This window comes from Trachurus japonicus, chromosome 12, assembly GCF_045865225.1.
Source record: "Trachurus japonicus isolate A0001 chromosome 12, Traja_1.0".
Taxonomy (NCBI): domain Eukaryota; kingdom Metazoa; phylum Chordata; class Actinopteri; order Carangiformes; family Carangidae; genus Trachurus; species Trachurus japonicus.
This window is the reverse complement of record NC_140918.1, coordinates 7,719,890-7,745,726: the sequence shown is the minus strand read 5'-3', so window position 1 is coordinate 7,745,726 and position 25,837 is coordinate 7,719,890. Positions and strand designations below refer to the sequence as shown.

At 40.2% G+C, this 25,837-nt stretch overlaps 1 protein-coding gene across 8 annotated transcripts in view; it reads right to left on the bottom strand.

The window, feature by feature from the left end:
* mast4 (microtubule associated serine/threonine kinase family member 4) overlaps positions 1-15,394 on the bottom strand; it is a 91,301-nt gene extending 75,907 nt beyond the window's left edge. For 6 of the 8 annotated variants that reach the window (XM_085792897.1, XM_085792899.1, XM_085792900.1 and 3 more), the window contains exon 1: positions 14,937-15,394. In XM_085792897.1, coding sequence (XP_085649023.1) covers positions 14,937-15,155 — 219 coding nt within the window. In that variant the 5' untranslated portion in view covers positions 15,156-15,394. Of the gene's footprint in view, positions 1-8,471; positions 8,754-14,936 lie in introns of those variants that run through there. The other 2 variants (XM_085792901.1, XM_085792904.1) reach the window with 2 other exon arrangements.
* Positions 15,395-25,837: the final 10,443 nt, after the last annotated feature.

Genomic DNA, 25,837 nt, shown 5'->3' with positions numbered 1-25,837 from the left:
TAAAGAGTTTCTTCTTTCTTTCTTTCATACGAAGGAATAAAAAAAAAAGTTCATATTTCCATTTGTAGGATCTTTATCTGCTGGTGGAGATTTGTACACAGCTCACGCCAAACCACACCCACCACTGAGCTTTAGCACAGCTAAAGAGGAGTGAAGGCAAGAATATGAGAGTGAGCTACGAGGTGTTTTCAATAATACTAAAAAAACAGCTGGAGAGGGAGGGAGAGGGAGAAACCAGCTGTTAATGTGGTAAATGATGCACTTAATTACTACGCCTGTAGTGCACACACAGTGTAGTTACAATAATGAACGCTTATGAACGATAACGCTTTCCTGCACACGACTGAAGTTAGGGGATGCAAATCATCATCATTTTCAGTTATTTAATCCATTTATTGATGGAGGATGTGATCAAAAACGATTCCTGCTGATGTTATCAAATGTCTTATTTTGTATAACCAGCCTTTTTAAGATATTTAAAACATTTAAGAGCTAGTAGAAACATTAACAAATCTTTATTTCTGCTTGAAAACTGTTTTAAATTAGACTGTTTGATCAGTTTAGTGGGTTACCATTGCAGTTTAAGATGCAATCTTTCTTCTACATATACACTGCCCGTCAAAAGTCACCACTTGGATTTAACTTAGCTAATAGGTAAGAGCCTCCCATTGGATAATTACTGCATGGATGATTATGTTTCAGCTGACAAAAACTTATCTAATCCTAACTGATGCAGTCTCATTGTTTTAACAACCATGTCAGAAGACACATCCTGTGGTCGTGGACAAGATGTTAATCTGTCTCAGAATGGTCAAATTACTGGCATGCATCAAGCAAATAAAACATCCAATGAGATTGCTGAAACTACTAAAATTGGGTTAAGAACTGTCCGACGCATTTTAAAAAAACTGGAAGGATAGTGGGAAATGTGGTCCAATGTGACCACAGAGTCAAGACCTTAACAGCAATGAGAATCTTTGAAAAATTAATGCAACTCTGGAGGGAAATAAATGTTGTGACACTGCAGAAGTTTGTCGAAATGATGCCACAGCAAATGTGTACCGTAATCAAAGCTACAGGCAGTCCAACGAAATATTAGAGTGTGAGACTTTTTTTGGGGACGGGCAGTGTATCATACAGCTATACAATCCATAAATACTACAGTATGATGTCAATGGGAAACTTAGATTTAACACAGACTTAAAGTTAAATCTAGGAGAGATTTACTGTATCAGAATGACAGGAACATGATGTTAGAGTGATGAGAAATAAAGATGAAAATGTAAAAAACCTCAGGCAACCCTGAAGGCAGCACTCAACTCCACAGATTATCTAGGACGGGGGATTCCCAGGTCGTCCTCCCAAAATTATGTTCTCACTCATTGCTTAGCGAAAAAAAAAAGAAAAAGAAAAAAGAAAATAGTTTATGGATCTGTTTCTCAGGCCAGAACTTGTACAGTTTCCACACCCAGGAATGACAACACACTGCGATTGCATGACTGTGTCTCAGTAACCAAACGGCGTCTTCCACAACAATACTCAGAACCGATCACAATGGGAATTACAGTAAGAAGAAAGAAAATGTGCTAAACACACAAGATAAGGACATCACACCACCAGCCTGTTGTATCCTTAGAGAATAATGACCTTGCATGACGCTCACACCACATAACAATGCCCAGAGATGTGAGGAAGAGGCCCTCCCTGAGAATACAAAGATATATAAATGGCTCCGAGCGTTTGCTGGAAGGAAATACCCCCTGTTTCTCCTCGGGATGATTCATGATCCCCCCACCTTCCCTGCTGCTATTAAAGACAGAGACAGGGGACAACCGGGGGGGGTCGTGACCTCTCGGTGAGCAACAGTGACACAGACGCAGCACAAATAAATGGAAGGGAGGCTTATTTTTAAAAATGTTTCCTCCTGAAATCAATGTCACGGTGCCAATTATAGGAACTCTGACTTTTATGGAGTTGCCGATTCGTTTTGGGAGGGAATTGATCGTTTTGCTTCAAGCTCAAACCAGATCATCAAGCAAAGCATCAAGATCTTGTGATCCTGACATGTTTGAACAGTGTGGTGCGTTGTTTGCCTGAAACATACTTCACACATTATATGTCCAGGAGCGTTATTATCGCACATATTACCCACAATCCATCCTGTGACTGTGTGAGCTGAGGCTGAAAAACAGGCGGCCATTAGCAGGACGGTGCAGCGTGTATCTGTCTAAACACTCAGCTCCACTCTATTTATACAGAGGCAGCACATACAGTACAGTACATGTATATACAGTACATGCTCACATTTCATGTTGAATGGATGTTTTAAATATACTGTATGTATTCACAGAGCTCATCCATTATATTACATAATCATGCTCTGTAGAGAAGCTAATAAAAAAGAAGAGTGAATATAAACATCTTCGGTGCTGCTGTGAGACACGACCGGACGGCAAGATGGACGGCAGCCAGAAAAAAGTGAAAGAAAGAAAGACAGAAAGAAAGTGAGAAGGAAGTTGAACTTGGTGTGTTCAAATGAGTTGTTTCCTCAGAAGGAGCTTTTTGAGGAGAGGAATTTGTGCAACATAAGTCTCTGTCTGAACTGTGTCTGTCAAAATGCATTCGTTTTTAAATGCTAATTATTAATTTACCTTCCTATAGTGGCTTTTTTCTAGCTTTTTATTTATTATAAGACAATAAAAACATCAATTTAAACCCCTCTTTGCACATTAATAAGATAACAATGAAGTCACCGCACAACAGAAGTGCAGCCTGCCTTCAAATCACAAGCACCAACACACACCCACCACCTAATGTTGAGCCAAAGACTGAGATCTGTGGTTTTGTTTCAAATTATCTTTGAATCTCAGTTTTCCTTACATACACACCTAATCCATAAAGCAGAATAGACAAACTCCCATCTTCTTTTTTTTCAAACCAGGGGTGCAGCCCTATGACTACAGGATAATTGATTCATTTTCTCCTGAGTGAAGTGACTGTCATGTTGTGCAAAAGCCTAATCTGTTTTGCAATTTCCTGTAATGGCACCAACCAGCAGACGTTCAGTCATGTCCTTCCACTTCACACATGGATCTATTGCTAAACTTGTATCTTTATTTTTATTTCTTTAATTCTTATTAAAACCAAAGAAAGTACTAAGAAAGGAAGGTTGCATCACTAAAAACTTAAGAAATGCCTCAACTGGTTCAGATTTCAGAAGGAACTATGTGATCAGAAAAGTCTCTGTAGCATGATGCATCACAACCTGCAAAAATTAAAACATCCATGCAGCCACAATTTTACTTTTCAGTCTGAACGGGTCATGCACTATGAGTTCAGTTAGCTGCACACCTGCCAGTTTGTGTATATAAATATTAATGTCTACATCACAGCTACTTTGAGTGGTGTTATAATGTGTGTACACTGTAAATCCCCACACAAACAGCTGGAGAAACCGTCTCCAGGTGTTTTAAAGGCAGATATATTAAGATTAATCACAATCAAATACAGTTATGCAATTTAAAGCAGACACATAATAACTCAGCGATGCCTCTATAAGCAGCTTAAGAGTTATGCTGCTGTGAAACTCCCACATCATCCGGCCATGGCATCTGGTTACAAACAAACTTAGTCAGGAGGACAGGTCAGTACGACCTTAACCCCTGCACAGCGTGGAGCAGAACGACACATGGTGCAAGCGCTGAGACCTAATGGAGGTTCAAAAATGACTGTAGGCTGCCATGTTTAAAGGTTTCTACAGATATAATCAGTATTTTCATTATTGCACACAAGTAACAATCACATGGAGCAAGCGAGGCAATGCTGTGTTGTGTTGTGCTGCTTCTGATGTGACTCTATTGGTTGTTATGCAGGAAGATCAGATCATTGTAACTATTTCTGGCACTTTCAACTCGTAAAAAGGAAGTCAGATAATCAGCTATCAGCTATCTCTTGTATCTGCACGCTGAGTTCAATGTCTGAAGTTTGGAGGCGTGCAAATGTTTTCTAGTCTGACACTTCTCTCACTTGACAACACAAGCATTAGATTAGATCAAATGATCGATATTTTCAAATAGAAACTGGGCCGCTCGATGAGCATGTGACACAATAATGTTAAATATTTTAAAGAAGCATGCAGCACAATCTGAAGTCAACACAATTCTGCATAAGCTTTTTAGTGATTGCAACCTTTTGCCTTCGTCCTCCTGATGCACAAAGCAGAAATGTGAGCCTGTGGAAACTGGAGAGCTGCCAAAGCTGGTCAGAGTCTCATCTGATTTTTCCTCAGCTCAGCTTGGACATTGTTATCATATCAGAGCATAAAGAATGATCATCTTGTTGATGTGCTGCAAAAATTTAGTGCACTTATGAGACGGTGCAGAACCAACCACTGCATTCATTGGCTTTAACAGTGGGTGTTAAGGCTTTTTAAATACCTACTAGGTTACATTAGAAAACACTGCAGAGAGCCGATCCCAGCCTGCTCTGCGGCGTGCACGGCAGGTAGCGCACGCACGCTGCAGTTTTGGCAGCAGCCGTTGCCCTTTCACCTACCACCATTCCTCTCTCCCTGCAAGCACAGCTCCTGTGAGCAAGATCAAACCTGAGCGGCCCCTCCCTCCTCCTCCTCCTCCTCCTCCATCCACCATCCACCCTCAGCTTCACACACAGTGGACAGTACCAACAGTCCTCTGTTGTCAAAGCAAAGAGCAAGACGGCAAACAAGTGAAACAAAGGCGATGGACGGCACAACACGCAAAGTCGGTCGTGTTTATCAACCGAAGAAACTGGGCTACACCTGAACACATCGTGTGTGACAGAAACAGGTGTATCTGTTGTCACGCCAACATCATTTCTATGGTAGAGTTTGCTTTTCACACAACAACCCTGAGTGAGTATTAGAGATTGTACACTCTGATATCCTGATGCCCTTGTGGTCTACAAACACCACGACATCCGTTAACACACCTTAAAGTTATACAGCAACATTATTGGTACTTTGAAGTCGTGCTCATGGTCTTTCAGCTGTGTTTTTGGTCTCTATAAGAAATAACAATATTTCTCCTATAAGATCCCATGTGTTCACCACCGAGGCGTTAACTGTGTCAAGTAATAAATAATACAACAGTCAGTGACACCTTACACACTGTTATTTGACACATTGTTATAAAAATGTGATTACAGCAGCTTCTTCAGGCTCCAAGCGAACCATCAAATGTTGCAAATATGCAACTACAAGCTGTTATTGTATTAAAGAATCAGAGTAAACAAGAAAAAGTAAAAGAGAAAAAGTGAATCAAGTCAGGAAATGTGCAGGAAAAAGCCCAGAAAAACAAAGAAATGAACACAAATTAAAGTTAATACAGTATCGGGTGGATGCCAAAGAGTCACCAAACCAATAACGCTGCACAGAGGAAAAAGAAGTGGTTCCTGCACAGTTTGAGCTCCTGCTGTCGACCTTTACCAGCCAAGGCAACAAAAGACTGACGGTGCTGGAGATGGGGGTAGAAATGAACCCCCCCACCCCCCACCCTTTTTTTTTCCTTTTGCTAAACCACTATGCAGCACTAAGCACATGTACACAACCACAAACACACAACCCAAACAAACACAGAGCAGCAGGAAGAGCTGTATATCCTACTACACAGGCAAATGCAAGAATGAGAGAGTGAGGGAAACTGTTCCCAGGGTCACAACAAGTAATAAATACTCGGATCGTCTGTGGTCTCCACATACTTCATGTGGTTTCTGCTGCTGGAGCTGCAGCCTCGGCTAGGAAAACAACACCAGCAACATAAACACTCATTTCAGTGTTTTTCTTCCTGCTTTTGTCAACAGCATATTAAACATATTATAGCTATACTTCTCTCTGCATTACAAAAGATGAAGTGGATTGAGTCATAATTTCCATTATAATAAAAAAGAATAAATGTACAAGAAAAGGGGGGAGAGTGGGCAAAATGTGTATTATTCACACCCCTGCACATTCATCTCATTTGAAGAGTGTGTGTGTTCAAGTGTTGTTTAGCACTTCACTGGAGACGGATGAAAGGAACCTTTTAACAAGAGAGAACAAATTGTTATCGGTGTCTATCACCGGTTGCTAAGACACCATCATGAGTCCACGTTCACAGTTAAACAGGAAGGGAGACCCCATACATCAAAAGGCATTACTGCTAACCTTTGTTACCACATTGTTTCTCCATCACATGCTACAGGCGCTACATGAGCAAGTCGCACTTTTCATGAGCATTGGTAGGGAAATGTATAACATGAATCTGGCTTGAATATCACCAACCAGACAAAATACAGTTTTAAAAGCTGAAATCTGCAGCTTCTCCTCTTGCTACTGTAGGTTTAAATGAGCATTGCTGACAGCAGAGCGCAGCCTGTTACATAACCTCACTTCCTCAAGGCTGGTATTTTACCATGTACCAAAAGGAAATGTCATCAACCAACCTGACAATTCAACTTCAGCTTTTCAAATTAGTTTTCTATACTGCTGACTAGTGCTGTGGTCAAGACCACCTGACCTGAGACCAAGTCCAAAACCAAGACCAAACAAATGTGAGACCATTTTCAAGACCATCACTGTATTCAGTAGCAATACTCATAATAATCAGTGGCTTGATATTTACATTATTCCTCAGCTTAAAAGAAAAGATGATTTTATATACAATCTAAACCATACATTTGGATTGAACAGAATAACACAGCACAGAACCTGCTAAAGTATTTCACACTTTTGACACTGGTTTTTCAGATGGTTACACTTTATGGAACAATTTTAAGTGAGCGAGTGACATTTGACATTTGAGATTAAAAGAAAAACGATGTCCCTGCACCTGTGGTCTTGACTTATCTTGAGAAAAAAACCTGGAGTTCACCGAGACCGAGACCAAGACCTTGAAAATGTGGTCCCAAGGCCTGTATTGAGACCAAGACCGGTCTTGTTTGTGTTTTTTCAAACTGCGTGTGTGTTTACTTTTAAACATGACGAGAGAAAGGGCTTTTAGGGTGAAACTAACCGACTTTGAGCCAGAGGTGCTGGAGTGTAAATTTCCCCCAAATCCAATAAAAAAAAACCAGGACAAGCTCTTAATAGGCGGACTGGGACCAGAGCTGCTCTAGTCTCCACACAGAATGAGCTATAACGACCGGGACACTTTCAACCACAACCCAGTAACCTCATAAATTAATGAAAGTTTGGAAATAAAGCTCTGTTACTATTCTAACATCTGCAGCTTCCATTAAAAGCAGACAAACAGTTTTTAATCAACTGTTTACACTTTTGCTTTTGTGTTTTTGGCAAAGTCAAGTAGTTGCACCACTGATTCAGCGTCCAAAACCTGCCGTGCAATTGGACAAAGTTGTCATCTGGGGGAGGGGTTTCGCAAGCTGTCAGCTGTTTGAAGACATGTATGATAGAGAGATAGAGAAGGGTTTGTTTTCTGCAGCTTCTAAACAAGACATGTTTTCCTCTTTCCACATTATCAGCGTACAAACCTCCAGAAACAAACACTTGTGTGTGTGATTATAAAAAGCTGAGGCCATTTCATGCAAAGCTTACGTCTTTGTAAACTCTTCCCGGTGAACTCTTGACACAGAGAACAACTTTTCTCAGGGTGAGCTGCATTAGAGCAAACGACCTCGTCACCCAACATCTGTCTTGTTCAACTCTCCCCGAATTCCTGCCGGTCCTGCACCTCTCTCTCTCTCTCGCTCTCTTATACTCTGAGGATCTTGGTGTTTACTTCACTAGCACTTCACTGGTTGGACTCTGAATTGCTCTTCTGCATTTCGGTCAGCTGATGCACGCTTAATTTCTGACACAATCGTCACCGTCTTCACATTATCTGAGGAAGAATCTGAGTATTTGAACTCTGTGTGCTCTCCCGGGGGAATTCAGCTTCCTGTGTTGACACTGGTCCGTTCCTCCTCCAGTTTCACACCAGACCAGTCAACATGATGAGATTTATCAACTCCAGCACTGAGAAGAATTTTACAAAACATGCATCACTTGTGCAACCTGGAAAATCATATTTTCTCTGCATTTAAGTCGAATGGCTTTAATGAATCAGAATGTGAAATATGCCGCAAAAAAACGCGATGCAGTGACGGCGGGTCCCAGGCCGAGGGGGGCGACACAGGATCTGGGAAATTTGCCATGAAAAACAAAAATTACATGAAGTCAAGTAAAAGGAAAAAAAAATGTGAGCAGAACAAATCTCTGAGGAGTTGTGTAACGGCTCGACCACTGGGATTGATTATCTGCTTCTGATTCTGCAAAGCTCCTGAAACAAACCGTCAACAGCAGCTACGTGTCTGCACTTTGTTAAAACTAAATGCAACAGTGCTGTGGTGAATTCCCACTTTCATTAAAGGCGACAATGTCCAGAAAACACATTACAAGAACTACTGTAGAGCTTTACCCTGTTTGTCCGTCCAATCAGAGGTCTCAGCTGTCTTACCTTGCTTCCTTCCGATGATGTGCAGTGACAGACAGGTAAATTCCTCCCGAGAGACATTTTTGCTGAAGAGGTGCCAACGATCTCCTGTATCACTCTGAAAACTCAGTGATCACAGACGGGGTTGGTTTAAACGCTGATGTGAACTCGTACAAAAGAGAGAGAGGAGTCAAAAATCAAAGATGGATCCTGGAAAGACGCAGTCCACTGTAGGAGTGAAAAGGGTCTTAACCAGATTGTGTTAATCCTCTTAGCTCGGGAGAATACACTGACACTGGTTGTCCCTCTAATCACCCCGGCCTGGCTGCCTGCTTAAATACACGGCTGCTTATTTAGGGGGCACACCACAGGGTTTAGACCGCTGCGCCGGGTTAAACATTGTCAAAACAGAAGCAAATATTGATACGCTATGCAAGCACTAATGCGGCGCGTGACAGACAGTTGCCTTTCCAACTTCACAGAACGGGCCCTGACAGACTGAAACCAATTTGCCAGCGAAGGATTAAGTCAGATTGAGACGGATGGTGGGGAGGAGATACAGCCTTGATCGCTTCACATTAGGAATTAATTAGAAACTCACAAGAGAAATTGGATAATTTAGAAAAAAAAAATCTGTAGCCTCGAGTCGAATCAAGTTAACATTTACTTTTCCATTGCCTCCAAACATTATTAGCCAAACAGACACAACAGCAGTGATATCACCATTTACAAGCTGAGTCAGTGCTTTCTCACACTGCACTGTGAATAGTAAGCACTAAGCAGTCGGCTTGAGGGTATAAACCTTTACTTGTCTCCTCTTGCCAAGTTTAGGTGCCACAGAGAGCATCATCAACACACCTCTTAATAAAATTTTCCAGAGGACGAACTCAGTTCATGAAGCCGTGAATGTGGATTTCCAGACTTTTCCATCACTCGCTATAAAGAACTTGCAGAAACTTTAAATGTCCTGTTTGTTAAATCTTCATCAGTATGTAAATAACAACATCCAGTGTGTGTTTTTTGAGTCGATCCATTACATAAGATGAACAAACACAACCAGGATCAGTGGCCACGTTTAACCCAAGTCGATGTTTACAATGTTCAGGCACTCTGGGACGAAGTAAAACTGACTTGCTGAACACTTTAACCCTTGTTAGGGAGGATTTACTGCAGTTCTGTTGAATAGTTGTTGTAGTAGTTTTAGTGAGGTGTTTCTAATAAAGTGAGAATTTGGGATATGTAGTACAGTATTTTCCGATCCATTACTGTTATCAATACCATAACACAGCAGTGAAGTGGAAATTCAACAAGACGTTTAAATGATTTAATACAATATCAAACTATAATGAGATAACGAATGAGTTACTGCGCTGGTAAAAAGAAAACACACTCTTCTCATCACGCTGACATTTTAAAACAAACCAAGAAGAAACGTAGACGGAGCTCGAACCGAACAACCACGTTGTCGTGTCTCCTGAGACAAATGAGTGTTCTCCTAATCTAAACAGAGCAGCACCGATTCAACAAAAGCTCCTCCAGTTGTTTTTTAATGCAGCCTGCAGCCGAGTGTCATACATGGTTAGTCCTCGTTGAACTAACTCATTACGCAGAGTGTCTGCTGCTTTAACCCAACGGCTCCACAGGTAGGTGCTGAGAAAGATACTGGTCCTTCAATCTACTGTTTGCATGAAGGACGTTTGGTTTTTATTTTCCCCTTTTTACAGCCATCTAACATTATTGATTTTGCTTATAGGGAAGTCATTTGTCATTTGGCCGGTGCGGTCGTGCTGTAAATGATTTGACTGCTCTGTATACTCGGCCATTCAGAGTAATAACACACACACACATAGAGGTAAACACAGGGGTGACAACAGCTGCCAGTTGGCTGACAGATGAATGGATGGAGAGTCGGTGTAATAAATCCAGTGCCAATGGAGGGGAATAACGGACAGGGAGTGGGGGGTGGGGTAAGGGCTTACAAGGAAATTTATTGGACAATAAAATGTGATGGATAAAACATGGTACCTGCCCCAAAATGTGTTTTTTAATACAGACGTCAGTGTTGACAGCTTCTTTTTCAAGGTTGAAATATCACCACCACCTTCTAAGCTGATATGGTGAACCTGTTGGCAAACACTTTATTTACACATTGGTCAGTTACAAAGCAGCGTTATCACCTATTCCATTTGGAGTCATGTTACCTGGCTGCCACACAGTGAATTTAAAACTAACACCAACTTTACTTTCTGTTTTGGTTTTTGATCTTTTGAGCTGCTAAATGTTCCATTATTTTAATTTCTGATCTTTTTCTGCCTCCTGAGCAGGTGATGTGCTGCTGCTCAGACATATGACAGGTTTTAAGAGAGAACAAAGAACAGGCCAGACACCTGAAGAAGAAGAAGCTGAAAACTCACTGAAGTGCAGCATGAAATGAAGGGGAGCTAATTCTTTTCACATTACGATTTGACACGTTATTATTCCAAAAACAGGCACCACCACAAGTGAGCTCTCTCTAATGGGGAAGCTAGTGCAGTGCATGACAACACATTTTGGATCTTTTCCCCAGCACTGAGGAAGTCATTCAGTTTATATTGCTGCTCGGGACTGTGTGTGCTGAAGATAATCCACTAACTGCCAAGAAAACCACTACACCAACATCTGAAAGTCTCTGCCAAGGCTGAAGGAGTGAGCCCAGCGTGGGGGAAGAACAGGAAAAGGTGATTCTCTTTGGAGAATAATAATATAATCTGCCCGTTTTTCTTTTGTTGCAAGATGTTCAGTGATTTAAACGCCAAAATGACCGAACCCACTGCAAGTGATCCTGCTGGGTCAGTGGGAATATTATATGCTACAGCTTTCTAATGCCGTACATCTCTGACATTTAAAGCTGTAAAAACCAGCCGGATAATCTGATCTTTAATCGACTCTCTGTGGGAAACGCATTTGTTACCGCAACAACAAAATGTAAATACAAGAAAATAGGAAAGGGCGGGATTAGGCTGCAAACACAACTGGTAATCTTTGCACTCTGATATCGCAATGTTGAAGTACAGAGCAGGAGATTTATGACTATGAGAAGATACAGAAGTATGAAAGATAAAGGAAGAAATGATTCACACACTGACAGATCATGTAGCCTGGCGAACAGTGTGTCCATCCCACTGTGTTGGACATGAGCATCACCTGAAATCTACAACTGTTTGCATAAAATAATGAACTGTAATAGGCAGACCTGCATTTATAGATGCATTTATTAAACTTTTATGTTACTTCTGCATCACACTGAGTGGATATAAGGAGGAGGAGGAGGAGGTTCTGGCTGTGAAAAGATTTCAGCAAAGATGTTCAGCCACCATGTTTGTTTGGATTAGGAAACAAATGAGCAACTTGGGAAAGAGGTTAAAGGTTTTTTGATGTAAGTGCATCTGATAAGATATTTTCCCATCCAGTGGTTGGAGGAGCCTGAAATGTGATGGCAGCTATAACAGGGGGTGAGGCAATAGATTTCATGTAAGCATTAGAAACATGAGGCTCCATCCTGGACTGGACTCATCAAAGTCAGAACAAAAAAGGCATAATGCAGTGACAGGCTTTACTTGTCTGCATGCTGGTTATTACCTGAAATCTACAACTGTTTGTATATATTTTTCCTAAAGTTTACATAGATATTCAAGTAAATCCTTAAACTTGGCTTTAAATAACCAGACTAGATGTGCAACTGGCAAATGATTCAACTATTCAACTATTTTTCATCATTTCAGTCAAAAACATCAAATATTTGCTCATTCCAGCTTCACAAAAATTTGAATTTCAGCTTGTTTTTGTCACATGTATGACAAAATAAATGTTGGACTGTTGCTCCAACAAAATATTGTGAAATTGTAACGTTGACAACAAGCACAATGCCTTTCTCCATGCTTCACTGGCAGCCTGCAGAACAGACCGAGTGACATGTGATATGAAATTGAAAACATATAATTATCTCTATCGATAATAAACAGGATCAAGTGCTGCAGATTCTCCTGATCTCTAACTTGTAATTACATGTTGGGCCAAAATAAATGTGGACTCTGCTCCCTATTTCAGTCTATTGTTGTTATATCTTTTGCATCATGAAAGAAAGGATTATGTGTGGGATAATCTGGTCCGGACTGTACAGTAGATAATGTTTTTGGTCACTGCCCACAACACTGGACTGATTTAGATGTCTGCGATGGACAAAGGTGCATTTTGTGAGATTTTGTGAGGATAGGCGTAAAAAAAAAAATTGTTTGGATTAAGCTCCATAGAAAGTCGTGCACTATTTAGAAACACTGCAGAGAGCCAAGGCTGGTGTGGAAACAGAGTGGTAAGCAAGCCCGGCTTCAACATGATGTCACCCAAGTTCTCTGAAGACTTTCCACGTTTAAACTCTACGTCAGCAAAGTCAAAGGTCAGAGCTCCCTGATTAACCCTTACTGTAATACCCCTGCAGCGCTGACAGGTCATCCTGTCAGCCTGCTTTGTGGCGCTGCCGTGGCGTGGCGTCTATTTAGTTCAGCGCAACGTTTCAAATTACATCTCCTCTGTAGAGCAGCGTTAAGAGAAAGAGGCCACCGGTTTTAAATGAACGCCAAACTGACATTTCAAAAAGAGACGAGGAGGAAAGGCCACAGGGTTTATCCTATACACTGGTTCAAAAGAAGAGCAGGCGGCATGTTTTAAAAAACTACTGTCAACTTATATAATATCAAAATACACCCAAATCACATTATATATCTGCTTTGTATAATAGGCCTACATACATATCAATATCACAGTGTAGCTCAGTCTGAGAGAAAATTAAATCAGAGATCAGACTCAGTCCCGAGCCGTCCTCTGTGTCTCAGCACCATTGAGCTAATGGATTATCAAACTGTTGCTGCCAAGCCAAATTAGTAAAGCGCCGCTGTTAGCAAACATGACACCACCCAGGGAGCATGTTCCAAGGGATGAGAGGAGAATCTGTTTACAAATACAGATTTAAACACAGCATGGAGAGAGGAACGAGCTGTAATAAAATGGTTTTCTTCCACTCTTACAAATCCCTCAAAAGTCAGTGTATGACAGGGGAATTATTCAGATCGTGCAGGAAAAAAAAGCAGCAACTACCGCTGTATTGCTGCCCTATACCTTTTGTGCATTGCATCTGAGATATCATGAGTCAAAAAGTGTGGATTAAAGGATGGATAACGTTGCACAACTTTCAGTATTTTCCCATCGCTTATATTGGATATCATCAAAGAGGATGACAGGCAGCCGGCCACACCTACAGCCTGGAGTCATCCTGTGTGATGAAAAGGTTTATGGATCTGGCAAATGTTTGGAAAACTCAAAACACACCCATCATACCGCATCAAGCTGGCTGGCTGGCTGGCTGCTCTCTACGCTACACATCCAAGCCAGTCGAACCAGTGTGCAGAAAAAAGCATCCAGTTTTAAAAGAAAAAAAAGGCTGAGACATGACATTTTTTGTCTTCCTCATTTTTCACATCTGTTTCCTGAGTAAACACCACAAATGCATCCTTCTCCAACATGACTGCAGTCTGGCTGCTGCTGTGGATTAGGGGGCTAGTGTTGGATTACATTACATTACATTACTGTCAGAGCCAAGTATCAATATCCTGATACGGCAAAACTAACTTAGCAACACTAAACATCAATTTGACAGCATTTTCAGAATCCTCAGAGACTAATAAAAAGTTGTTTTTCGTGTTGCTACTCTATTCCCAAATGTAGGTTAGCACTAAGAAGGGATGGCACAGCTACTTTGTAAAACACTTGAAAACAATCAGTATACACTTGGCTGGCAGTCTAAATAATGAACTGTGACAGGCAAACCTGCATTTATAGATGCATTTATTAAACTTTAATGTTAGGCTGTTTTTGCATCTCATATAGTGGATATCAGGATTGGTTGGTCGGGGGGTTCTGGCTGTGAAAAAACTTCAGCAAAGATGTTCAGCCACCATGTTTGTTTGGATTAGGAAACAAAATGAGCAACTTGGGAGAGAGGTTAAAAGTTTTTGATTTAAGTGCATCTGATAAGACATTTTCCCATCCAAGTGGTTGGAGGAGTCTGAAATGTGACGGTATAACACGGTGTGAGGAGGCAATAAATTTCATGTAGCCTAAGCACTTGAAATATGAGGCTCCATCCAGACTGGACTCATCAGAGTCAGAACAAAAACACACACAGTGCAGTGACAGGCTGATTATTATGGCTTGTAAATGGGAGTCAAAGGTGGATTATAGCAAAGTCAGCCTGTTGAGCTGCTCACTGACTCTGTGACGTAAACCACCAAACAGGAGCTGAGCTGGTTACAGGTGGTTGTTTGTAAATTTACTCTTTGACAGCAGGGGCCAAATATTAAATGAGTTTACATGGACTAATGGCATGCATCATATTAACTCCCTGCCTTTGTTTGCATTTGCATCCCTCAAATGTGGTTTGTGTGTGCTTGTGTTTACCTTTTCATCTTCTTCTTCATCTTCTTCTGCTGTGGTCTCCTCGGGGTTGCAGTTCACACTTCCAGAGTCCGAGACGTGAACGCGCAGCACGGCCGTAATTTCTTCACTTTCGGACAAGGTGTCTGAACCTGACGACGACGACGACAAACTTTCTCCGCTTCCAGAAGCCAAACAACAGCGGCTCTGGTTCTTCATCTTCTCCTTCTCCTCCTTCTCCATCTTGTCTGGGTAATTGATTGATTATCTATCAGCAGCTCCTGTCCTGAGCTGAGACAACTCCATGAAAAGCCGCGCCGTCAAAACAAAGACGTAAAAGCTGTTAATTAACCTGTCAACACACCTGTGGCTTCATTATTTTTCTCCCACTACCGCCAATAACTATCTAACCCCGGGTAAAACAAGCAAAAAAAAAGTCACGACGTTTGCCCAAACTGATCGATATCGATAAAAAAAAAATACTTATCGAGTCTGTTGAGCAGTAAGTTTTAAAAGTTGCCCCCTCCGCTCCTCCCCACTTGTTGTATCCAGTCGTTCGTGACTCCGGGAGCAGCAGCGCGAGCCCATGCTGTCACTGTGGCTTCATACCTCGCGCACGAGCAGAGCCTGCTGCTGCTGCCCAAAATAAACCCCGCCCACAACGTGCGAGGGCGGGCCAATCAGATCAAAAAAAGCTGCTGCCAAACCATCTTTAGACCTGGTGCTCAGTAGCAGTAGCTACTGTCCACCGGTGAGAATCGGATCAATACCCACAGGTCAAAGCACCAATACCAGAGACTGGGCTCTGCCAATACTATAGAGATTGCCAGCGTGTCGTCATCATGACGTATTCCCGGCGGGGAACGCAAAGCATTGTGGGAAACTTTGGCACAAACAAACGCGCCAGACTTTGAATTTGTGGAGGCAAGAACGCTAGTTTCAAATATCTACTGCTCTGGTTTGAAGATGCCATCAACCTGCTGTGTTGTGAACTGCAACAGTCGTTCGCACGATAGACAGGGCAAAAAGTTACATTTAGTACCATATAAGTAAGGGATAATGTATAGTTCGGAGGTTGTTATGGAGAAATAAACCCCGACAGGTTGTATGGAACCCGGTTTCATTCAACATGAAGGGGTTTATTTCTCCATAACAACCGACCAACTGTACATTATCCCGCTTATTACACGGTTTACGAGTGAAATAATTAATTTGAAACATAATGTTGATCAAAATACGACTTTCATCGATTTAAAATTGCATTTAGCGAATCTGGTCACTTCCGCTGTTTTGCCGAGCCTCCTCCCGTTCGTGCATGTGAAGCCTTTGATAATCAATCAGTGGATCGATAGATTACCATACACGTGTTAAGATGTGTGTATTGTGTGTAGTCGTATCTGTCATAAACAAGAGATTAACTTTACTGTTTACGGGGTGCGTTTGTGTCGCGGAGCCGCGGTGCCACCGAGACGAGAGGAGAGCTGTGACACCGGGTCAGAGGCTCTGATCAGCAGGTTTGGTTTCCAGCCACGATGTGGAAGGAGCCTCCACTCTCCTTGTAACAAGTTACAAGTCATTTATCTCTAACATCACTATTAGTCCGACGCTGTTTAATGACGGTAAAAATGAAACACAAGGTAAATATCCTGCATAGTTTCTCTTTTCTGTGCTGCGCTGATCAGAGCGGCGTCCCTAGCAACGGTCTGTTATACATGACGAAGGTCCGTTATACAGAAATAACAGACCGCAGAACGCAGCACTGGACCAATCAGAGCAGCATTTAATAGAGCCGTGTAATAATTATATATATATGGGTGCTGGAAGTTGGGCAGCAGGTTAATGTCAGCGGACCACACCATGTTCATAGGGATCCAGCCCTTTGATTGTCTTTATTTTGTCCTCGTATCGTTTATTTGCGGCTGGATTTAGTTTTAGGCGGTATGGTTCTTTGTTGTTTTCCTTTGCCCGCTGCATTGTGCCAGTTAATTCTGTTTTTTATTGTACTTTTGTTATTATTTACATTGTCCATGTCTAGCGCGCTATGTAGATCGGGGGAAATTGGCCAAAGATACCCACAATCCTTTGCGTTTCTGATGACGTTGCCGCCCAGTTGGTCACGTGTCTTGGCAATCTCTATAGTGAAGCAGAAGGCTGTACCTGAAGTAAACACACTCGTTGTTATCGGCTCATGATATGTTTGAGGTAGGCTAGTCTCTAAAAAATCTGAAATCTCAGTTTTTGTGAGGTTTAAAAAAAATGATTTGAGGTCTTAATTATAGAGCTCATACAGTGAGAAAGGGTTACTGTATTTCAAAATAAAAGCCAACTATGTATCATTTTTTTATTTTCATTTCAAGATATTTCTTTATACTTGTGGATGATTGTGACTTATTTCTGCATGTTGTTTTGTGTGTTTTTATATGAATCGCCTTTATCTTATACTAGTCATTTAATTTTATTTATGCCTAAGGAATGGCTCATTTGATACCAGATTGCACCAATTCATTCAAAATCAATAAACATTTCAATTTTATATCTATATAAAGTTAGCTTTTTATTTGCATCATGTTTAAAAAAAAACGTGTTATATGTTTATTCAACAAAGGTCACAATGAATACAATGTATATTTCCTTTACAATAAAGCAGAGGCTCAAGTAAAGTATGTGTATTATAGTAACAGTAACAGGAAGCTTTATTTATGCACTTTTCATATAAGAGCTGTATAGCACAATGAAATCAGTGCAAATAAAATACACTCTACTCACAGTTCAACCACACTTTGTCTCTCTGTTTTATTTTCTCTATATATTTCCTTGTATTTTCCCAGTTGAGCCATGAAAATTACAACTTGGATATTTCCCAGAACAGAAGTTTCTGGCTTTAACACGAAAGCAAACGTTTAGATTACACAGATTTATCTTCTAAGAAAGTATTTGTCTTTACTTCCAGGTAATTCTGTCTTAAGTCTGTGCTGCACTGTATCCTGCACCAGCTGCACCATAGGATTATCAGCACACACTGCACATACGGCCCACTGGAGGGCGCACTTGTACAAATATCTGCACTGACATTAAATTAAAGGACAGGAAAGAACCAAAGCCACAAACTTCTGCCGCATTGCTCATTACTGATGTTAGATGTCAGATTTCCAAATACAAAATACATGAAGACCACAGTACAAAATGCTTTGCTTTTACTTGTCAAACTGAAGACAGATTTCCCAGAGTTTGGTCATGACTGTGGCTGCTGATGGTGGAGGACTACACCCATCACTGTTGTCTGTCTTTGTGTTTGCTAAAGATTTCCCACCAGATTAATCCTGTCATTCATGGGCAGCAGGAGGATAATTTCCACAGGGGGCTGGCGAGGGAAGAGTGGGAAGTGATGTCCACAACAACTGCAATCAGAATCAGCCTATATTGTCAATGTACAAGTACAGCAAAATTACAGCAATCACTTAATTACAGCAATCAAATAAATCATAAAGTGTAAAGTGAGAGTTTTCTCCTACAAGTTACAAACTCTGAACATCAGTCTATGATGAAGCAGTTAAAAGGTTTCTTATCACTTTACCCAGCATTTTAGATTAAATGCAATTTATATGCAAAAGCTTGGGTACCCCACATATAACAGCATGCAAACAATTCTTGCGGCAGTCGAGAGTCTTTCTATATTTGACTGATAAGTTTTCACCCCCCTCTCCTCCTGCAGCTCTGAGACATTTTTCAGTCTGTCCAGTTTGAGATCGACCCAGTTGATAAGTCATGTTCATGTCAGGGGAGGGTTGGGACTGTGAGGGACTTTCCAAAAGCTTCAGTGGTTCCTGCTGGATTCACAAGTCTGTCCTGCTCTGTGTAGAAACCATCGCTTTCTTTTCAGTTTCACCCTCTGCAGGTCGTCTGTCTGCACACACACACACATACAGTTTTCTAATATTTCTGTCCCACTGGCTGCAACATAACTCCAAAAGCACCGCAACATTTCCACCTCCAGTTCAGTTTTTCCTTTTCTTTTGTCCCTCTTGTGAGTGCAGCCACAGAGATCGGTTTGAGTTTTCTGCCTCCACAGTTCTCTGGTTTATCAAGTTGTTGGTTTGCTCTGACCTCTGAGATGAGGAGGTCAGCTCTTGGATGCAGACTCTTTGTGCATCGGTGCTGCACAGTCCTCCCCTGTCAGCTAAACCTCCCTGTACCTGCTATATGGATTTCTTTTTTTCTTTTTTTTTTGCTTTTACCCTCCTGCCCAGCCGACCTGCAGTTCATCCAAAAGTTTTATATAGCTTCAATAAAACTTCTGAATTCCACATTTCTTCTTAACTGTCATTTTGCACTGACAGTGGAAATTTCAAGCTGGAAGCACTTTGATATATTTTCATAGCTTCTCCTCCTTCGTAGGCATCAGTGAGCTCCGCGGTTGAGTGAGTGAACAACCAATTAGCTCTGAAACCCACCGTCAAGCCTTAATGACAGTTTGACCTTCCTAATGAGACGTTTAAGACCTGACGAGCTGATGAAGATTGAAGTAGTGGGATGCACACGACACAACAGCTCCACAAAACACCCATTATAACCTAAAGTGACATCATTCACACCTTCCCTATTGATGCACGCCAACTTCCTCTTTTTACAGTAACTACCTGCCTACATAATGTCACCGAGCTCCACAGAGTAAAAACATCTGACTAAGTGTTAGACTAAGTGTTAGACCGCCCGTCACACCTACTCACTTCTTGACCTTGTGTTAACAGTCTGACAGTTTGACATGTCAACACCCGGGAAGCTGTTGACATTCAGATGGAGCGCTGCTGTGTAAATTGCTGCTCAACTTTTTTTTTTTTTTTTTCAATACACAGCTGAGCCTCCCTCCATATCTGCACACAGCATCTGTCTCTGAGCACATGAGCGCAACTTTTATGGTTTCAACTCACTGAGATTTGTCGAACTGATGCAAAGTGATTTGTCTGTGTATCCTGTTGCATGGTTCAAATATTGATAACTTTTCATCAGATTATAAAAGGTTCATTTGTTTAATTCTTTGTTTTATGACTTTCCCATCAACCTCAGCTGTACTATGTACACTGCAAAAACTCAAAATCTTACCAAGAATATTTGTCTTATTTCTAGTCAAAACAAATCTAATTCTACTTAAAATAAGACTCATCGCATAAAAAGTTGCTTGGTTTTAGACACTTTTTACTTCTTTCAAGCATATTTTCACTTGAAATAAGTAGAAAAATCTGATAGTGGAGCAAGTTCCTTATTACAAGCAGAAAAACTTGTTTTTATTGGCAGATTCTTCTACTTATTTCAATTGAAAATGAGTTTGAAACAAGTGAAAATTATCTGAAAACACGTTAATTTTTAGGTGATGAGTCTTATTTTAAGTGGAAAGACATTAGTTTTGACTAGAAATTGGACATTTTGACAAGAAATAAGACAAATATTCTTGGAAAGATTTTGAGTTTTTGCAGTGTACCAAAACAGCATTAGCTCACTGCACCATTGTGCCAAAGTGCAGCCTTAGCAGAGCTGTTAGCATAAAAACAGCCTCCACAGCCACCAGTCATGATCTGACAAGGCTGAGTGGGCACTCGCTCGGGTTAGAGGTGTCGTCAATGCACATAATTACTCTGCAGTTGACTGGGCCATCTGAATGACTGATAGGTATCTGAAACCTGCACACACACACACACAGACACCCCCACCCCACCCCAACCCTCCCTGCACCTGGCTAATTGAAACACACGACTCACTGAGCTGGAACTGATCTTTGCTGCTTGTTTTAAAATCCATTTTCACCTCATCTGTCTGCTCGAATCCGCTCCTGGAATAAAATGTGAGGTCGCTCAGTTTGCTGAATCACATTTTCATTTAAATTCTCACTCTGACACCTTGTTTAAAGTAGTTTTGGCTCAGGCGGTGTGTGACAGTACCCCCCCACCACCATCCCTATAAATTTCAAATACAGCCGTGTCATCAAACCACAGTTCACTGAGAGGACGTTCAGGAACTTCACCTGAAGCAGCAGTTGGGAAAACAAGTTGTTGAGTTGTTCATGTTTTCTGAGGCTGTGAAAAATATTCCCAAAAAATCTTAAAGACACATAAAAATAATGTGTTTTGAATCATAATTTGGGCTTATTAAAGTTCAATTTACTGCTTTAAAATTCTTAAAGTTACACCCACACCTCCGAATTAAAGATATGAAAATGCTAATTGGCTCAATTGGAAGATGCATGAAAAAAAAGACTTGTTTTAAATTCAAGACTGCAAATAGTCAGACTTACTTAATGTCAGCACAGAGGGATTTTCTTCAGTGACCTTTGAAGAGAAACGTGATTATTTGAGTCAGCGGTCTCACTGCTTGTGTCATGTTTACTCAGAATTGTTATTCTTGGAAAAAAAAAATTAAATATGACTAATTTAAAGTGTCAGGCACCAGTTTTAAGTGGTTCTGCTCTGACAGTGAGACAGCAGTCTGTATGAATAATACAGTAACATGCAGAGTCATCATTACTTTAATAGCCTGTGAGCTTCTGTGCCGACTTTAAAAGGTTAAAACTGCTTGAAGCAAATGTCATTTAGCCAGTGTGATGCCCCCCCACACCGCTCCTCTTGGCCCAACCAACCAACCAACCAACCAACCAACCATCCATCCATCCATCCATCCATCCATCCATCCATCCATCCATCTATCTATCTATCTATCTATCTATCTATCTATCTATCTATCTATCTATCTATCTATCTATCTATCTATCTATCTATCTATCTATCTATCTATCTATCTATCTATCTATCTGATTGTGTTGCATATAATAATAAAAAAGTTCCTTCTCTTCAAACTGTAAAAACATCCACTTTCCACATTATTTAACAGAATAAAACTCTGTTACAGAGATTACATCATCATGGAGATCATTATCTTCTCTCATCATCATTAGCAGAGTTTTTTTTTATTTAAGAAAAAACATGTTTTCACTGGTTCTACTGTAAAGTTTTAGTCACTGTTTTGTATTCGAGGAAACCCCACGTCAAAGAGAAAGACCACTGAATGAAACATGAACTGGTCCAGTCTCAGTATGAGTGTGTGTGTTGCTCCAGTGCTCACATGGAAATGTTACTGATGGTGATTCTCCAGTGGAGGGCGCTGTTTCCTGATGTTGGTGGAAAAAAGGTGACAGAGCAACTGACCTCTTGATCTGGATGTTGTCATTAAAAAACAAACAAACAAACAAAAAACTCTCAATTGATTGCAATTGGAGCACCTTTCCCTGTTTTTGATGCACAATCCTTAAATCAACACAAAATAAATAGTTTATTTAATTTTAATCCTGCACAATTTCAAACTAAGTCCTGAGCTCTGATCTGGAGGAGATTATTAGAGTTCAGTAAGAAAGTCTGCATTAATTTAAGCCATACTTTGTGTGCATCCCTTCAAAAAAAAAACAATTAATTGTTGTCTTGGAGACACTATTTACACAGACATACGTAGCCACAAGCTTTAATTCTCTCAAACAAAGTGTAATTTGTCAAGGTTCAGTGGATTATAGGATCTTTTTATTTCTATTCAATTGTAAAAATGTAAAACATATTGCACCTGTTTACTTGCTGTATTTTCACTGTGTTCTATTTATTTTAATTATCAGGAGGCGTTCATGATCACAGAAAAGCAGTGGTGCAAAGGTGTGAATGTAGTCAACAAAATAACAGGAAGTAGTTGAGAATTAAATTTCCATTTTGCCAACATCATTTCACTTTTTGAAATAATATACAAACTGATTGTAATCATTCAACACGACATGTGACATGTGCATCGAAAACTCTCTGACTCATCAGCGCTGCTTTGAACATTCACAATCAATGTTTTATTGTGCAGATATTTCCAAAACAGGATTTTTGTTTATTATTATTTCTAACCATAATGTAACAGTAAAAAAAGTTCATTGTGGAAATGATTTCAGTGCTGACTGGAGAGTCGGTCAAAGCAAACCTATGAAGACACCAAAGGATTGTGATCCTCAAAGCAAAAACCCCGTGACACAAACCCACATCTTTCAACTTTTGTAGGCCACAAGTGACTTACAGAACAACGCTGATCTTTGGGATGATAAAAATTTAAAGGTGGGGAAATTTACGCACAAGAAAACCTGAGTAGGAGGCATTGACTTGTTTAGCGGAAATTGGTTTCCTGTGGCAAAGCTCTACAATGTTCTCTTTCTAATTTTGATTGGTGCTTTTGATCCTGTATCAGTTCCTCAAATTTGAAAACCTTCTAGAAAAGTGCTTCAGGTTTTGTTAAAACAACAACAACAAACAAAAAAACCCATTTTTGACCCTTTAAACTTCAGCACATGTTGTTAAAAGAAGTGAGCAGGACGTGAAAGTTCACACACACACAAAAATTAAGAATAACCAAAGGCTGAAACTTTGCTCCACAGCTGTGTGAGTACACGGTCATGAGATGGAGACCTCGATAAGCAGCATTAATGACGCTCTTCAAGGCTGTTAACTGTAGCCAGTGAGGTGTGAAGTGAACTTCCTGTGTTTTACAGCTCAGCCCTGAAGGAGGAACACACACCAGACCATCAAGTACACATTGTTTCTCAACATACGACACGTACCGTACAGTACATGTGCTTACAGTGTCCGTGTTTGTTGCTTTTTCCTATACTGTGTTTTTGGATGTTCTCTTTTTACCCAGCATCCACTGCTCCAAGGCCACAACAGCAGCTCAGCTAGTTGAGTCATTCGCTATGTCCTGGAAATGTGAAGTGATTGGTGAAAATGTGTTTTACTGTCAATTCAAGTTCATGATAAAAAATTTAAAAAAATCTTCCTCCACCAGCCCTACCCCCCACACAGCGGCCCCTCAGCCTCTTCTGCTGTGCCCTCAATGTCAGCACAAACCGACACTCTATTCTATTCTATTCTATTCTATTCTAAAAAAAATAATAATAATAAAAAAAAAGCTCATGTGAAACACGGAGCTTCAGATCAGCTGTAAAGTTGGCTACAGACATTTTTTTTTCATTAGGGGCACAGTGGCCCTTAATTTAAAGTTAAAATTTTAGGAGCACAAGCAGAAAATGTAGGGACACACCGTAAATCAACTTGCAAAACAAATAATATCCTTTTCATTTATTATCCACACACACACACACACACACACATTGACCTGCCATCTGTAATGAGAGATTCCAGACAATAAATGTAATCTGTTTTGCAAGTTCAGACAGTGTGCAGTTATTTAGAAAAAAGAGAAAATACCAAGGCACTCATCTTGAATAAAAATATTAAAATGCCTTTATTGCATTGAGGGCCAAATATAAAAGACGCTTCGATGTGTTTAGGCTGAGAGCCTTCATCAGGAAGGGTCATTTTTCCTTTCTTTTTGCCTCTTTGTTGCTCATCCCACCTACGCACCTGTTTTGAACTGTTTGGTGTGCACAGGACTTTTTTTTTTTTTTTTTTTTACATGTTTCACCAGTGTAAAAAAAAGAAAAACTCCAGAGAGCCCTCGGAGGGCAGGAAATTCACCTGGACAGATGTTTGAGTTATGAAAAGCTGGAGTTTAAATGTTGGAAACAACATGCAGAAACAACATCCAGGTGTGTTTACCAGTCAATCACATCACATGAGTTGTTCAGCTAAAATAAAACTCTTCAACTTTTCAAGCCACATATATTTCAATTATATTACACGTTTTCGTTCAATTAACTGGTTTCAAATTCTTTAAAATCTCGTCCACCTGGTCCAATCAGCTCCAGATTAGACACTTGGTGAAGGTGCAAATGTTTCCCACCTCAAGAATATTAAAGGTTGACCATGATTCATCTTCAAACCAATGTCAGAAACTTCTCTTCATCTTATGTGTCTTGAGTTTAATGTCAGCTCAGAGGGACTTTCTGCTTCTTCAGCTCTGCACAAACACCAGTGAAGGTCAAACATCTCAGTGAAGCGGCAAAAAAACAACAACAAAAAGACATTTCTGGGTAAATAGAGTGATAACTGGTGCTTTAAGTAGGAAATACATGATAATAATCTCTGATGTCACACATGTGACAGATGGACCAGAGGTAACAGTTTGATTTTTGGTAAAAGAGCAGGTTTCTGTAAATTAATCTGCAATGACTTCAGAGACCTTTCATGCCATCACACAGAGGAAAGTGATTATCTGAGTCAACTGTGCCCTCACACGCTAGATCTTAGTCACACACACACACACACACACACACACACACACGCACACACGCACGCACCTCATTGTTATCTGCCTTTTGTCTCATTTGAAAGGTTTTATAACAAACGTCAAGTTCTGGTCCAATCAATTCACCAACTGACCTTTTAGTCATGTTGAAATAAATAATTTTCTCCTTTTCAAATTGTTGATTTTTTTCTGATGGTTTTTATTTAAAATAAATGAGGTAATTAAACTTAATCATAATGAGACACAAACATTATGAAAATCAGAATTGTTGGAATATATAAATTATCCCCATAAACACTTATATTACTCAAGAAATGTTGTGTAGTGTATTTACAATGAGTTTTTAATTACAGTAATGCTCCTCAGTGCTCTTCATTTAAACATTATTCTTATTCTTGTTCTTGGGTTTATTCTTGTTTTTATTCTTATTCTTATTCTTATTCTTATTCTTATGCTTATTCTTATGCTTATGCTTATTCTTATTCTTATTCTTATAATTGTTCTTAAAAATAGCGAGACAAAACTTCTACTTCTGTGACTCAGTGATTCTATTCCTGGGGCAGAAACATTTCCCAAAACAGACAAGTGACAAATGATATTTCAGAAATACGTCTGAAACAAATGATTCAAAATGCATCATGTCATCACGTTGTGCCTCTTAGCAAGTTTCTTTGAAAGCTGACTTTCAAGAATATTCAGAATATTCACCAAATATG